This window comes from Hippoglossus hippoglossus, chromosome 22 (assembly GCF_009819705.1).
Source record: "Hippoglossus hippoglossus isolate fHipHip1 chromosome 22, fHipHip1.pri, whole genome shotgun sequence".
In the NCBI taxonomy this organism is placed as follows: domain Eukaryota; kingdom Metazoa; phylum Chordata; class Actinopteri; order Pleuronectiformes; family Pleuronectidae; genus Hippoglossus; species Hippoglossus hippoglossus.
The window spans coordinates 13,751,749-13,768,261 of NC_047172.1; the positions used below are offsets into that span (position 1 = coordinate 13,751,749).

The 16,513-nt window shown below is 42.8% G+C and overlaps 1 protein-coding gene across 2 annotated transcripts in view; it reads left to right on the top strand.

Moving 5' to 3' along the window:
• tmem63c (transmembrane protein 63C) overlaps positions 1-16,513 on the top strand; it is a 29,341-nt gene that overhangs the window by 883 nt on the left and 11,945 nt on the right. The window contains exons 1-4 of one of the 2 annotated variants that reach the window (XM_034575810.1): positions 7,965-8,357; positions 10,738-10,963; positions 14,008-14,087; positions 15,743-15,830. In XM_034575810.1, the coding sequence (XP_034431701.1) occupies positions 10,754-10,963; positions 14,008-14,087; positions 15,743-15,830 (378 nt within the window). In that variant the 5' untranslated portion in view covers positions 7,965-8,357; positions 10,738-10,753. Of the gene's footprint in view, positions 1-7,964; positions 8,358-10,737; positions 10,964-14,007; positions 14,088-15,742; positions 15,831-16,513 lie in introns of those variants that run through there. The other variant, XM_034575809.1, reaches the window with a different exon arrangement.

Here is a 16,513-nt window from a genome sequence, read left to right on the forward strand (position 1 = left end):
GACCAGGCTGATGAGCCGCACAGAAGGTTAACAAGTTAATCGGAGCTGTTCCTGTAAAAAGGCGTATTTTATCTCACCAAGTCCCAGTGGCCACAAAGCATGTTGAGCTTCTCTCTTGGACAAATATATCTGACACTTGGCACATCTCTCCAAACCATTGTTGTGTCTTCCCTATCTGTCTCCAACAATGTGACTGTCACACTGCCACACTGTCGTCACACAGACACGGGGAGAACATGAGAACATGCAAACTCCATTCAAAACCCACATTCAAACCTAAAACCTTCTTGCAACAGTGCTAACCACCGCACTGACGATGTGTGAGGGAAATCTTGCAGGGTGAAGGCAGTTGTTGTCTATGTAGCTTCCTGTATCCGTTTTGGGTCCTATGAATTTGCTAAATAGAGTAAATGGACTCAAAATGCTTTACCGTACAATTCTCATTCACCCATTCATTCATCTGGCACTTATATATATGCAACGCTTTTTCTATCACAACATTCAAACACTGTCCATCAGGGGCCATTTTTGGAGTTCCCTGGGGAATCGAACTACCGACTGTTGGTGGCTGACCCTCTCTAACTCCTGACACTCCATAGCCGCCCGGATACTGCAATAATAGGGGACTCTTAGATTTGGATAATCTTCATCTGATTTTACTCTATGTACTATTATCCTGGGTGAGAGAGGCCCAACAAAATATGACAATGCTAAGATGGCGAAAGAGACAAAACTAAATAAAAAAAATAGATTTAAACAAATCTCCATAACACTATGATGAAAATAATCTTCCTTTCAGATGCCAGATTTTTAAAGTGGTTTTTGACATTTTAGTTGCTTTTGCGTGGCAGCACGCTAAAGAATAAACGTCTAATCTTTTGTAGCCTAATGGAAAATGATATTTACTGTAGGTATTTAAATGAGGACGCAGAGAGTCATCAGACTAATGTGTCCACGCACACACGGCTCATCACATCTGAGGATAAATGGCAGTGATGGTGGCAATTAGGGTTGTTCAATATTTATAAGGAGCTCCATCTTGTTTGGCTTCCATACACACAGACATTAGGCTTTTCAAAGACATCTAAGGGTTTTAATGGACGCCCGAAGAGTGTCATCTCTAAATTCACTTTGCACAATCCTCTGCAGTTATTTCATTGAGTCAGGTATCTGTGATTTGACTCCATTTTAATTGGATTGCTCCATCTGTGGATTATCGTAACAACTCTTTCATGTGTCAGCGATGGACAAAGGTGAAACCAAACAGATTTTCAGTGGTCCATCTCTTTAAACTTTAATCCGCGACTGCTCAAGGAAGAGTGCTCCATACATCTCCCAAGAAAAGGGAGCAAATGAACGCTGGGCATCCTCAAGTATCACATGTGCATTAATATTTCAGGAGACTAAGCTGAGATTGAAAGGAGAGATTTCAGTATGTGGGATGTGCTGCTTGTACATCATCAACAGCTGCTGAGTAAGACGATGACAGGGAGTTATATTTGAGAGAAAATCACAAGAAAGCACAAGCCTCTGTCCATTATTTATCACCTCTGCCAGGGAAGTGATGTTTTCAACCCTGTTCCTTTGTTTCTTTGTTGGTTTATTAGATTTTCTTCTGCCGTGAGACCTTGACAATTGTGTAGGAATGAGTAGAATGTCCACAGAGTAAAACAGTGAGGTGGGTGTACAAAGATCCTTTGTAGTGTTGTGAGGTAGCTCCTCTTCTAATGGTGCAAAGCATTAGAAGAGGAAAGCAGAGTCACATCCACTGCTCTGAGATTTAAGGTCCAGGAATTTCAAATATGAAACCAGAAGGAGCTTTGGACTTGAGTTCATGGCCTAATTACATTATATCTTTTTTTATCTTTTTCATTACGTAGGTTTATTGTGTTCATCGTGTACCTTTAAGAGCTCATGGTCTTGAAAGTATTGTATGTTTTCTACTATGAATATATTAATTTTAGTTGTTTCGACATTGAAGATATTTTTCCCAGTTAACAGTAAATATCATCGTTTGCAACGTAAACCTTGGATTTCCATATTTCATTTTACATTCTTTGCCTAAATAAATGCTGTGGGTCCATTACTTCTATTTATTTATAAATGGTGGTTTTGGTTTTGGACATATACGTTTCTGCTCAACAGTGACAATATTTACAGTCTGTACAATAGAAGGGTTGGTGAAGTGGCTAAAATCCTCAGTCATGATATTTAGCCCTGATAGTCTGTATCATATTCAGTTTTCTGAGAATTGAAATAAGGAGCCATTTGTAGAAGTGTTTTATGTCTGATCCAGTGAAATAAAAGCCTAAGTAATCAATGTGGTGGCTCACCACTGTCTATTACACTCAAAGATATCAAAGAATTTGCTTAGAAATGTCTCATGGTATCATTATATTGTCCAATCCTAATGTCGCAGGTGGATATATAATAATAAATATTATTATAACATTAACTTTATTTGTATAGTACCTCTCAAAGCTGTCATTATAAAAGTGCTTCACAAGGAGGACAAGTAAAAACAAGAATACCAAACATCAAAGACAACATGCAAAATAGCATTTCAAATCAAAGACAGCTAATTATATAATACAAAATCTAAAATTAAGGCAAACAAGTTAAATAGTCAGTCAATCAATCAATCAATCAAATTGTATTTGTATAGCCCATACTCACGAATTATAATTTGTCTCATAGGGTTTAACATCCTCATCCTCCGTCCTTAGCCCTCAACAAGAGTCAGGAAAAACTACCAAAAAAAACACTTTTAACAGGGGAAAGCCGCATGTGAGGGCTCCCTCTCCCTGGATGGACAGAAGTGCTATAGATGCCACGTGTAACTGATCACATCAACAAAATTATCACATTTATAACACTGATTACAAGAAACAGTTTTTATGGAAAGGAGTGCCAATGTTTAAAGTTATTTATACATCAATATGGAATTACACAGCAATGACCATTGATTTGGAGGAGTTATTGTCAGTAATGGTAGAATATGTGAGTAGGCTTGTTGTAATCATGGTCCGTGATCGGCTGCCACCACGATCACGATCCGTCACCACCATCCACGATCACGATCCACCATCACGATCGATGGTCCCCACCATCACAGTCTACGAGCCACCATAATACAACCAATCATTTAAAGATAATGGCAAAGGATCAACAGCTGAAGGAGCTGCCCAGTGCATTGATGGTGTCCTGCAGGGAGTGGGACTGGCTGTCCAGCAGAGAAGACAGCTTCGCCATCATCCCCCTCTGTCCCACCACCTCCACCGGGTCAAGTGGGTATCACAGGACCGAGCTGGCCCTCCTAATCAGTCTATCCAGTCTCTTCCTGTCCGCAGTTGAAATGCTTCTACCCCAGCAGACCACTCCAAAGAAGATGGCCGATGCCACCACAGAGTCCTGCCATCCTCCTGCCATCTAACCACAGCAGACATGTACCGCGGGCTCGTCTTTGTTCTCGGTGTCTTCAGAGGCTTCCTGCTGTTTGAGATTCCTGCTGTTATCTTGCCTGCTATTCCACAGGGGTCCCTCACTGTGATAGCGACGCATGCAGCATTGCCACTGATGTATTGTACATAGATTATTACCAGCGGAGCGCAGGCTGCCATACAGCTTAGTATAGCACCAGGCAGCAGCACTTGATGTTCGCAGACATGCACAGGTGTCAGACGACCTTATCCTCTCACTTGCCACGCAGCATTTATACTGACTGTGCCTCTTGTTTACATGTGCTGTGGGCTGGTAGAACAGCAGAAGCTTTTTGTTGCAACATGGGCCCTGGGTAGAAATTTTAATTTTCACTACTTTGCAATATTTTATAGCTCAAACGTGATTAATCATTTACTTACTCTCGTTAAAATAATGAGAGATAATAGAGATAGTATTAATAATCAGGTGCAGTCCTTCTTCACAGTTGCAGACCATTTTCTAAAGCATATGCCTTTAAATGAACCCTAACTCGAAGGCATGTATATGTTTTTATATTGATTCCCTGAGTTGTCTACTATTTAATTTCACAGTATGAAAACTAAATACTCCTGCAGAGAGGGTTTGGATTAAGATGCTGTATTTCTCGAAATTTCTAATTAAAAACAAAAAGGGAAAACAGATGATAAGTACTTAGGACATTTCCTGCCTTACAAACACTGCTGCTCAGCAACTGACTCTCATATCTCAGATTTTGACGCTTTTCTGCTTCACGATACCAAGCATCCCTGCAGGCAACTGCATGACCACACGACTACAATGTAAATATGACATCACACATGATTGTTGTGTCAGCATCCAGAGACATGTTGCATGTTGTGTAAATGCATTTAACTTTTAAAACGTGATTGATGCCGAAAATATTTATCCGATGGAATCTGTGTGTCCACTTGTTGTTCGATGTGCAGGTGAAGAGAATTCCACTCTGAGACTCAGGTTTACTCGCAAGCTCATTTTTAGATTCAGAAGCTGAGGTGAAATCTTCCAGAAGTATTGCAGAGAAACCTTCGATCAGTCATGTTCTGGTTCCTGCACACACGTGATGTTAGACTGGAGCTCTTGCTGAAGCCAGATGGGTCCTGGTGAGTATTGGGCTCAGTCCACGCAGCAGCAGCAGCAGCAGCAGCGGGGCAGACCCACAGTGCTCCCCTGGGAGGCTACTGAGCATGTGCAGCCAGACACCGAGCTGCTGTTATGTTTTGTCGAGCACAGCACGTGCACGCAGTCGTCGCTCCAGTCATGTTATGGCTCATTCATCTTTCCGGAAAAGAGGCTAAATGAGGGGATGCTGCCATCACTGTGCCCTCGTGGCAGACGCACATCAGTGGTCTGTGATTGTGTCGTGTGATGGAGAGAGAGAGAACGAGAGTGAGCTGTGTAAAGAGTGAAGCCTCCTCCCTCTTTCTCCACTGAGCAGGTGGTGAGCAGATTGTGCTAAAAACCTCCGCCCCCTTTTCTCTCCCTCCCTCAGGCTGGGTCTGCCCCCTCTCCATCCCCCGCAACACCAACCTCCAACCACAACCGGCACAGCAGAGGCCTGTAGCTCCTGTCGAGCTGAGAATAAGTTGCATTCACATATGGCATCCTCATTTAAAATCAGGAGAGACTTATTAGCTGTGTCTCACTTCAGGGGCTGCATTTGATTACAGATTGCGTCACAACGGCAAGACTATTTTGATGGCTCATTCAGATGCGGCTGACAAATGCGTCCTCAATATACAAATGCGTTGAATGGGTGGATCATTCTGAGCCCTTCCTATCCCAGGATTCATTGTGCTTCTGTGACAAACTGACAAATGGTAATGGCGCCGGCAAAGGAACAACACGTCCAATGCTTGAGCATCGCGCTTCAACTCGAACAGCTAACAAATGAGAATGAGTAGATACGAATAAAATGAGTTTTATTGTGAACAGAGGAAGAGACTTTGGTGCTTAAACTGGAAAGTAGAACATCATGGAAGCGTAGACACAGGTGGTGGTGGTGATGAGGAATGGAGCACGATAATAGGACGTCTCATAAAGGCTTCTGATTGGACGGTTGAAGGGAGATGACCCATGAGGTGAGGTGGTGCAGGGGTGGAGGTGGGTCACTCACTGATCAGAGTACTGAACCGACGGCTGAATGACAGGAGGGAGAGGTCATTTTAAACTTTGACCGCTTTCAGGTGATTGGCTCAAGGCGAGTGTGTCAGGCTATAATTGGGTGAAAAGAGAGAATGAGCTGGTGGAGCCTATGAAACTGTGCATGTGACTTAGGAGGCACGAGCCAGAAGACGGTTTAAAATATCAACACATTTCACAGGATATGGCCAAAAGTATTTAGACACCCCTTCCCACAAATTCTGGTTGATTTGAATAGTTTTTGCGACTTACAATTCCAATTTAATTCATTATTCAACAGTATGAAAATGGGATGAAAGGTCATGATTGGCAGCAGAGACTGACACGGGGTTGGTCAAGGGCATGCATCGGTGGGATCTTGATACCGTGGCTCCATCCCCTGATCTCTACTCTGCAGAGTCTGGCTCCAAATGAAATCAAAAGCAGAAGTTGGCGGCAGTGCTTCCTGGGATATTTCTGCTTCACTCTTGTATAACGGTAGGCAGTGTAGACGCATCGTCCATCTTTCTGTGCCGTCTTTGACTTCACCTTGTTTCACTACCCACAAATGGCCCAGAAACAATTAGTGTGCCTTCAAAGCTGACATAATTTTAATCAAGATTTATTTTAATGACTGTGCAGTCAATTAGAGAGGGATTGTTTTCAGGGAATCTTATTTAAACCCCAGAATTTCACAGAGAAAACACACTCATACATATTCTACCAGCTCGGGGGCCTTTGAGATGGAGCCAGAGACGAGGGAAATGTCAAACCTTTCCTCTTCATGTTGGTATCACTGCCACACACAGCGAGGACAGTGTTTGCCAACACAAACATGACGGTGGCAGGGGAGACCTGCCTGTCTAACAGGGATGCAGCCGGGTCAGTCGAGACGAAAACAGCTCTGAAACCATTTATTCTTTTATTTATGGTAACGGCAAGTTAACTTTTTTTCTCACAGCCTCTGGCAGTTGATTAGGTGCAGAGGTTTGGAGGTCAGTGCAAGTTCACTTTTTTATTTATGGTGGATTTCTCTCTAGTAAAACAGATCCATCTCTCCCTGGTTCCTCGCGGCAGGTAACGTCATCTATCTTGATCCGGCTGAAAGTTTGACGACGGGAGGCGAGGCTCTGCCGGAGTCGTCCTTCACATGCTTTATGGTGTTGATGAGACTTCGCTGCTGCGGCCCAACCCCTTTGATACATGTTTAATTGTAAAGATTGTTTTTTATGATGACAGAGATTCAGTTTCTCGTGTTGACAAAGCACTTGTCGAGAGATGTGAGAGAGAGAGACTGAAAGGATGGTAAAAGTGAGCAGTGGATGAATGTCATCACTCACCCTGGTGTTTTTAGGGGAGGAAGGGAAGCCAAAGTGTCTCTATCACCACCTGGTGGCTGGCTGCAGTAAAGACCATAAATCCCGCCTCCTTCATGTTAGCACATGGGACATGGACCAAAACTCAGAAGTCGAAGAGCACGTCAATGAGATTTTTCTCAAAGATGGTCATTTTAGGTAGGTCTTATCTCACTGATGTTTGTAATCATTCTTCCGGTAAGTTTGGTTTTAATTAGTTATCGTTGCTACAAAAACAAACGTCACGATTGACAGCTGAGAATGACTCCTGATTGGTTGAGTGCATGTATCGATGAGATATCGCTACCTTGGTCCCATCCCCCGATCACTGCTTTGCAGACTCTCCCTCCGAATGCGCAAGATAGCGACGTTTATATCCGGGATATTTTGGCGTCTAACAGAAGGTATTGGTGCAAAATCTTTTGTAGAAATTCATGTTCCCAGACAATGTAGCCTTGTTACTTAAGTGATCTCCTGACACCAGCATGAGTTCGACATTTGTGGTTTGGAAGGAGGTGAAACATCCTACCATCATGAATGGCCTCTTAATATCGTAAACCATGGCTGTACAATTTCTATTTGAAGCAAAAATGTGCAGTTGGTGACGCCACCATAACGATGTGGGTTTGAAGCAGTCTGTGACGCAGCGGCAACAGGAGCTGATTGAATCAAAATATCATCAAGCCATGATTGATATCTGGATTGAATCAAGGTTTATTGCGAGTTATCGATCTTCCGATTTACAATTTAATTGCTGTGTCTCTCTCTCTCACACACAAACACAGATACCTCAGCTGTTGTTGTTTTTCTTGGTGCAATCAGCAGAATAGCTGACCTGTGCTACAGTAGCTTTACCTCTTTGCAGCTTCCCTGACTCAAACTCATCTCATCACTCTCTCGAGGCTCCTGCACTGACTTCAGCACTTCTGATCTTAATAGTCCTCACTAAGCACAGAGGAGAGATTTCACCCGAGCTGCCAGCGGGAGGCACAACACTGTCTCCCCAGCCAAACATCAGTTTGTAATCTGCTGCGTTGGCTTGGAAGAGCCTGGTTCAGGGATGAGGAGGAGAGAAACGAGGCAGAGGGTTAGAAAGATTTTCAGTTGAATGTGCCGCAGAAGAAACGGATACCACAGAGAGCTTGTGAGCGAGTGTTTACACTCGAGCGATGAAACGGAGAGAGCAAATCCGTGGACTCTCGTGGTTAAACTGCTGAGTCATGTGGTGACGTTTGTCCAAATGTTGTGTGAAACCACACCACAGTCTGTAGCCCGGATCCTCCGGCACCCTGCACTGCTCCGGAGGTGGGGAAGGAAGAGTTACACTGTTTAGCAGCCGGCAGTCTTCAAAGTGAGCGGCTCATCTGATGCGAGGAGAAAAACCAGCTCAATGAGCAGATAAAGGTCTGTTTAAGCTTCTGCATGTCAAGAGTTTGTCATTGTTTTTCCAGCTTAGAGCTATAGATGTAGTTTTCTTTCCTAACTGGGCGTAACATCGGTTTGATTTAGCTCCTGTTGCACATTTCACACAGCTCATATTCAAATAGGCTCTGAACTGCTTCCACTTTTACTGCAGCTATAAACATCAAGTCTTTAGACTGGTGACTGAATAGATTATGAAAAAAACAGGCACGCACTACAAACAGTTTCGCCATAGTGCTAACACAAGTGATGCATTATCTGCAAAGAAACAGTTCGGACTCTGTTCTGTTCAAACTGTCATTCCTGTGAATCAATTTGTTAGTTTGTCCTTTAGTTTGTCTGAGATGTTTCCAAAATGTACATTTTAGACCAAAATCTGCACCTAATCAAACATGTGATGAGAGGTCACTGTTTTAATTAGTTCTTCAGAAAACTGTTTCCTCTGTACGCATTGTCCTGTAAGCCTGTGTAGTGAATTATCTATTATTGATGGGTCAGTTCATCATGCTGTGTATGTGTGTGTGTGTGTGTGTGTGTGTGTGTGTGTGTGTGTGTGTGTGTGTGTGTGTGTGTGTGTGTGTGTGTGTGTGTGTGTGTGTGTGTGTGTGTGCACTCATTTATGTTACCTCCTTTCCAGTAAACATTGACCTTGTCAGAAGCAGTTCACCTCATAGGGACCAAAGCCTGGTCCCAGTGAGATAGCAGTTCATTTATGAGCTCCTGTAAGCGCTCCTGAGTAAGATGTGCATTGTTGTTATAGATTAAGATAAGGGTTACGCATGAATAAGTCATGGTTAAGGTTGGGGATAATGAATGGAGGTCAACATAAAGTTCTAATAAGAATAGCTGCGCAGAGAGAGGACGTGTAAGATATGTGTGTGCGTACTTTGTGATCCACCCTCAGGGGTAAACCTGGATACATATCATCCAACCCTCGCCTGTCCTCTCCATAGGGAGGCTCAGATTTGATGTGTCCGACAGTATCTGAGCTTTACAGTTTCACAACATGAACAGAGAGTGATGCAGTGAGAGCTGCGAACCGAAAGAGCAGGACTGCGGCTTTGTATCTTACATACGTAGGTTCGTCAGCGCTGCTCTCTGACACTGTGATGTACAGCAGCTCTGCCATTGATCATCTCGCCTCCTACACTGAGACATCCTGCCGTGGCTTCTGTTGCACAACATGCACCATTCGGTCAACGCTTCACAAAACTGGGATGAAGCTGCTCTGGGAGTGATATTACTGGTGTGGTGATAAATCACAACGGGGTTTGGTTCAGTATCGTGTGCCAGTTTGGAGGCCTTCAGCTTCCTCTTCCCTTTCTCACTCGCTTCTCTCTGCTGTTCCCCCACAGCTCTGGTGAGAGTTGGACAGCAGAGGGCTGTGATGCAGTTTTTGGCTGCCGTTTACTGCTGCAGACCCAACGCCGTGTTTACAACAGAGCACGCCCTTCTCTCACAGCTACAGCGCGGCTGAAAATGCTGTGGAATCTCGCAATTGACGTCTTTCACTCAGGAGATTTCCCAGTATTGATGCACAGCTTTGTCAGCGCGCCACCGCTGCCGCTCCATTTTGTCGGACTGTTTATTCAGCGGGCAGAGTACACAAGCCGAGCAGCTGGGAGCCGGAAGTGTATTGATCGACCGCTGGGCGAGCGTGTGCTGCTGGAGGATAGATGGTTCAGGCCTGCGTTCTGTGGTCATGGCGGTGTGAATGATAATGTCCTCTGCATGAGGGAAGCACACAGAACATGGTCACAACTGCCAATCCCCAACAAGCTGTTCAAACACAGTTTAAGCTCTTACTCTTGTACTGTAAATGGAGTCTCTTCATTCTCACAACAGAGCTTTAGTGTCGTCTACATGGTTAAATGGATTTGTTAAATGGATTTGTTATCAAAGGCCTTTTAAAAAGAGTCTGATGTGAATCCGTCATCCAATCAGTTTGTTCCATCCATGTGACGTCTCCACTTCCATTTGTCAGATAAAGAAACGCACACACAGATCAATGGCTGCTAATGGACTGTGGTGGACATTTAACTGATTCCTATAAATGCTTTTATAATCGCACTCACATTAAGAGACAGATAATTGATGTGAATGAGTCACAACAATGTGAAAAAGGAACTCGGTCCATTACGTCTCAATTTCATTGGGTATTGTCGTCACCACATTTTGTAACAGTGACAGGCCACTTTTAGATCGGCTCTGCTTCCCCATGTAAATTTCTCATTAATTTTCTCCATTAATGTTTTTTTGTTTTTTTACGTCTGGAATCTGGCCGACCAGCTACGAGATGATCCGAGACAATAAAAAATAATAATAATATTGGAAAATATTTTTTTCCTCTGTTTCTCCTCAGGGATGGTCCAGTGCTGATGGCGCACCCTGAGCTGTTTGTGACGAGAGCGCCCCCTGTGGAGGGGGGTGCAGTGGAGCTCGGTGGTCTGGGCTTCCTGGATTCATTTGGGGAAGAAAACAACACGGCAGAGAGATGCTACCACGCCCACTCCCGCAGCAGCGTCCTCCAGGGCCTGCCATTTGGAGGCGTGCCCACGGTTCTCGCCATCAACGCGGTGCTCTGGATGGTACAGATACACACACACACACACACAATAACTCCATAAAAGGGATATGAGTGGAAGGTTTCAAGGAGACATAATATGTTCATATTCTGCTGCATAATTTTAATTAGTGTTTTTACTTGAAAGGTTTTCATGCTCTAATGTTCTGGAAACACATCACTTTCCTCAGACTGTTCATTGCTGCCGCTCCTCTTTTCAGCCTCTGTCTGAAACACTTGGTTTTGGCTCCTGTCTCTTTAAGCGCCCCCCCTCCTGATGAAGCCCAGTCTGCTCTGATTGGCCAGCTGGCACCCTCTCTTATGAAAAACTGAAAAAAAAGTTGGCTGCTTTAATTTAAAATTGTTCTGCAAATTTCACATTGCTATCCTCCTTTAATCTACTGATCATTTTCTTGATGAATTGTTCAGTCTATAGGATAACAGGAGAAACACTCAAAACATGGCCATCACAAGTTGGAGAGATAATCAGTTTAAACCTGAAAGTATTACAATTTGAGAAAGTCTTGCAGTTTTTACAAAAAAAAACCACATTCCTTCAAAATAGTAAAGTTACTCAAACAATATTTTCTTTTTATCTACAAATCAATTCATCAACAAACCATTTCAGCTCTAGTTATTAGCACGTTTGCTCTTAACAGGAAACTTGTCCACCATTTGCAATCCAGATCAATGCTTCCTGGTATCATTCTGCATGTTGACTACAATATTTCGGAATATTTCCAAACTGTCAACACCCTGCTGAGGTTTTATGAAGAGCTCTGATACAAACAGACAGCAGGACGTGGTGCATGGTCACTGGTGTCTCATGGACATCTTGTCTCCAGCAGCTCACCCTGCTGTTGATGATAATGAAATACAACAGCAACATCAGGAGTGACAGTAATGTGTGACATTGATTCTGACATATTGGAAACATGTCAACACACGTGCATTTCATTCCTCTATTTAATCATGATGATGCTTAAAGGCTGTAAATGCCAATGAAAGAGCCGTAAAAATAAGAAAGAAAACTTTGCATATCTCTCCCAACCTGTCTGACTGGTCTTTTAACAAAGCATTATTACCTCTGCCAAGCAGGTTATGTTTTCATTGGTATCTGTTCATTTGTAAGCAAGATTATACGAAAAGTATTTATGGATTATCACAAAACTTGGTGGAAGGATGTGAAATTTGTCAGGAAATAATCCAGTAGATTTTGGTCCGGATCCAGGGAAGTTTTTTTTCACTTTCTTTAACAGAGATTGAGATTGTCCTTTCTCAGAATATATTTCATGGAGCTTGATGAAAGCTATCAGATATGTTTAGAGGACTGGTATTTATGAGTGTGTGCAACTTGGGGCTGATCCAAATAAAAAATCTGTATCTAGTGAATTTAAATGTGGTTCCATTGTGGCCTGTTGGACCTTGGCGGAGGTACTGACACTAGTGAGTGAATTCTTGTCTTTATAGACTTCGGATTTGTAAGAGAAAGCCTTTGATCCAAAACATGGACTCAGAGTTTGAAAGACATTAGTTATTTTATGAGACAAGAGCAGTTTGACCCATATTAAGGACTAAAGTTCGGGATATTTGCTGCTTGGATTTTTTTGTTCCATTTAAATCCACCAATTTATGGAGATGCACTTGACAAAATCCTGGAATTTGTGTGGTATAAACTGCTGTAAATGTCACAAAATTTATCTTAACAGCTTTAGTTTGTGGTGCATTTCAAAAGAAAACGTAACTTTTACTCTGAATTAGCTTTTAATACATCATCTTTTCCTCATCTGGGCTTTTAGTTCATTTAGAAATGTGCATGACTAAACAGAACATTCAAACACATTGTCCTGTGCATCTCATGGATAATATTAATTTGCCTTGACTTCCCCTTCACATTGTGTAACGCAGTGTGTGCACTGTTTACAAACATGCTTGTGTGTCTCTCCTCCTTGTCTCCAGATAATAATAGGCTTCCGCTTTCACTTGTCATCCACCTCGGCTCCCGTCAGGCTTGATCTCAGCACTGATGTCACTCTCAATCTGCCACCTCTGTGTTTTAATTGGCTCATTTTTTATCGCTGCCTGGTTGTCAAGACAACGCAGAGGGTCGAGCACCGTCTCTTAATGACGAGCAAGAGTCAAAGCATGATTCCAACCCCCCCCCCGTGACTCCTCTGCATCAGGCCCATCATCATATGGAAGCAATCATGTGTGGGAGTTGAGGAGAGCGTGCCCACGCATCAGGACGCAATCAAATAAAACGGCAGGGAGGAGACGGGGACACGGCGAGAGACCGGGGAGATTCTTATTTAAAGAAGGAGTTTGGGCCCCGACTGCTAATGAGAACTCACGCTCATTATTCATCCACAATCAGTCAAGGTCTCCCTGCTTGTTTATACATGGCTTTAGATCGCTGAAGAATGAATCGTTTAACATTTATGCAAGCCTCCTCCTTATTAACGTGGTTGTCATCCCCGCCCACTTTACCAAATGTCCCCTGAAAGCAAATACATGAACGATTAAATGCCGTCAAACACTCATCTGCACTTTTACTCTGTTTGCATTTGTCGACATCCTTCACGTTCCATATTTAACCACGGCTGCTAAGCGCGACTCCACTAATATAATATGTGTTATTGTTATTCATAGTGAATTATTACAGAATGGAGGCTATCTGGAAATATCACGCCATTGACTTCAGTCATTGATCATCAGTGCACAGCCTGTGTTTGTGTGTGCACGCTGACCTCTCTGGTAGTTTCCAAGACAACCATGTACTACTAAAGGAAGAAAAAATGGCTTATTATTGCTGCAGCATTTTCAACCTGTCTATTATTTGTATAGAGACGGGCCTCAGCTTTCAAATCAAGCGATATGGAAAGGATGTGGATGATGTTAGAGCCAGAGCAGCTGAGTACGGTGTGTGTGTGTGTTTGTGTGTGTGTGTGTGTGTGTGTGTGTGTGTGTGTGTGTGTGTGTGTGTGTGTGTGTGTGTGTGTGTGTGTGTGTGTGTGAGAGAATCAGATTCCCAGGCGCCCCTGGTTTCATGCCCCTGTTTTGTTTCTACAGTTCTTGCTGCTCATCTTCTCCTGTCTGAGGAAGGCTGCGTGGGACTACGGCCGCCTGGCTCTGCTGATGGAGAACGACAGGTACACCCCTCACTCGTTTTTAACACTCACCGGTTACACTCGCTTGCCTGTGTAGCCATGTCCACATTTAAGATGGAGTAAGACGTCTCAGTGGAGCTGCTGATGCTGCAGCCTCCTGCTCCCTCTGCTGAGTATGAATGGTACTGTTTAGAAAGGGAATCACTCCTAGCAGCTCCTGCTTTAATGCAGTCTGTGCCTCTTAAGTCCCAAATGGTAATATTTTTTTATCTTGTGTGCACATAAGATAATTACCTCAAAATGTATATGTGTCTTTTATAACTTCTGATACACACAGCTACTGTGATGGAGAGAACTCGGCTATAATCAAGTTTTATTCATGGACAGAGAGTTTGCACAACTATCATGTGCAAACAAGTTACTTATCTTGTGTGCACAAAATATTTATCAGAATAATTCCCTCTTAGTTTTCACAGTGAAACTGAAACCTCACGGTGTTAACACAAACCAGACAGTATATATATATATATATATATATATATATATATATATATATATATATATATATATATATATATATACATGTCAATTTCAGCTGAGATGGAAAAACCTCATCACTGCTCTCAGTTAAGAGCTGCAGCTCTTGAGTATTTTCATTATTGATAAATCGTGTGGTTGTTTTTGTTTTGTTGTCAGACAGTTTCACAAAGTGACATCTTTTTATTGTTGTTTTTGTCTGAACAACAGTGTGAAACCCAAAGATTTTCAATAAAACTGAGAAATATATTAAATCGCCCCACAGGAGAAGCTGGAACCAGTCAATATTTGGCATTTTCACCTGATAAATAATTCACAAGGCTAAAGGACTGACTGTATTAGCTGTTTTCTCTTTTTATTGTCTCAACGAATTTAATAAAAAAATAAAAACTAATAATCTACGCGGCCCTAAATCCCATCGTTCTAATTTAAAACATAAATCCTTAAAATTACTCGACTACAAATAGGATTTTTTTGGGGATAAATAATAGCTGGTTGCTGTTTTGTGAATAGTTTAATGTGATAATTTAATGTAGGACTATTTTCAGCTGAGGAGTAATACAAATTTGTTTCTTGTAATTTTTTGATGCCACCACAATATATAAAAATAAAGTTTGACTATAAAGACAACACCCAGACTTTAACAAATGATTGGCTTCTGTCTTTTTCTTATACTGATCAACTGCAAACCAGAGGTTTTCTCCTGCTTGACCGGAGCCTCCTCTCCGTTGGAGTGAGGGAGGCTCGATTAGTTCTGCCTGACCGGCGGCCGCCCCGCAGCACCTGAGGGCAGGCAGCGTCTGTGTGTTTTGCCAAGCGCTCCTCTCTCATGCTAACACAATTATGCTGCTTAATTTGACACGCTGTTGAACTGTCAGCGGTGCGGCCCACAGAGAAATATCCACAGATTCAATCATCACACTGGCTCTATTAGATCTGTCCACACTGTGTAATGTCTTCAAGCACTGAGGGTTAGTTTTCAGACGGGTGCTGGAACAGGGCCGACTGCGGCGGTGACGGCACATGTCTGTTCCATGCCTGTCTGTGTCGCGGCTGTGATCTCCCTTGAAGCCCAGAAATTGATACAGTACTATAGACTGATAACTTCCTGTCAGGCTGCAGTCAGTGTGATGATCCCGCTGTTTCTTTCTCTACTTCAGTCTGACGTCCCTGTTTTATGGAGAAGCAGGTGAGAAGGAGAAGTCTCCCTCCGAGTCCAGCCCCTCTGACTCTGAGACCAAGGACCTGGTGAGTTCTGAGTTCTCCATCACTTCTTAAAAGCACCAAGGAACCGGCACTGTCAGATCAATCAAAGCTTCCCTATTGAGTTCCCCATAAACAGACTTAAGTTTACAGTCACCGTGTTCCAACCAAACACACTTCATACGTCCTTACGGTCTAACAAAGAGGCTGAAGGCATTTCTTACCTCATAAACTCAAACCCACACAGAGTTATCACACAACTGGAGCTCCACTCTGATGAAAAAAACGTTCTGATAAACCCACTTCGAGCTTCACAAATGTGTCCCGCACCCAACTGCAGACACGGTTAGCTACTACCTGTTGAACTGTGGAACAACCTGCCCGTCCACATCCGGACCTCGTCCACTCTGGACACTTTAAAACTCTCGTCCAAACCTATTTTGACTCCCTGGCTTTTAAAACAGGCATAGAGACTAATATTTATGTGGTTTAATGTTTTGTTTTTTATATTTTTTTATTGTGTTTTATGCATCTCTTTTAATTGGTGGAAACTAGATCAGAGGTAAAAGGAGAGTGAATATTGACTCAGCGTCCTATCTGCTGGGTGTGTACAATTTCTAGGTAACTGTTTGCTAACATTATCACACGTTTTCAAGTAATAACCTAAATTAAAATGATGAACCTGAATATGAGCACAACATTTCTCTTTTATGAATTCATGTTTTATT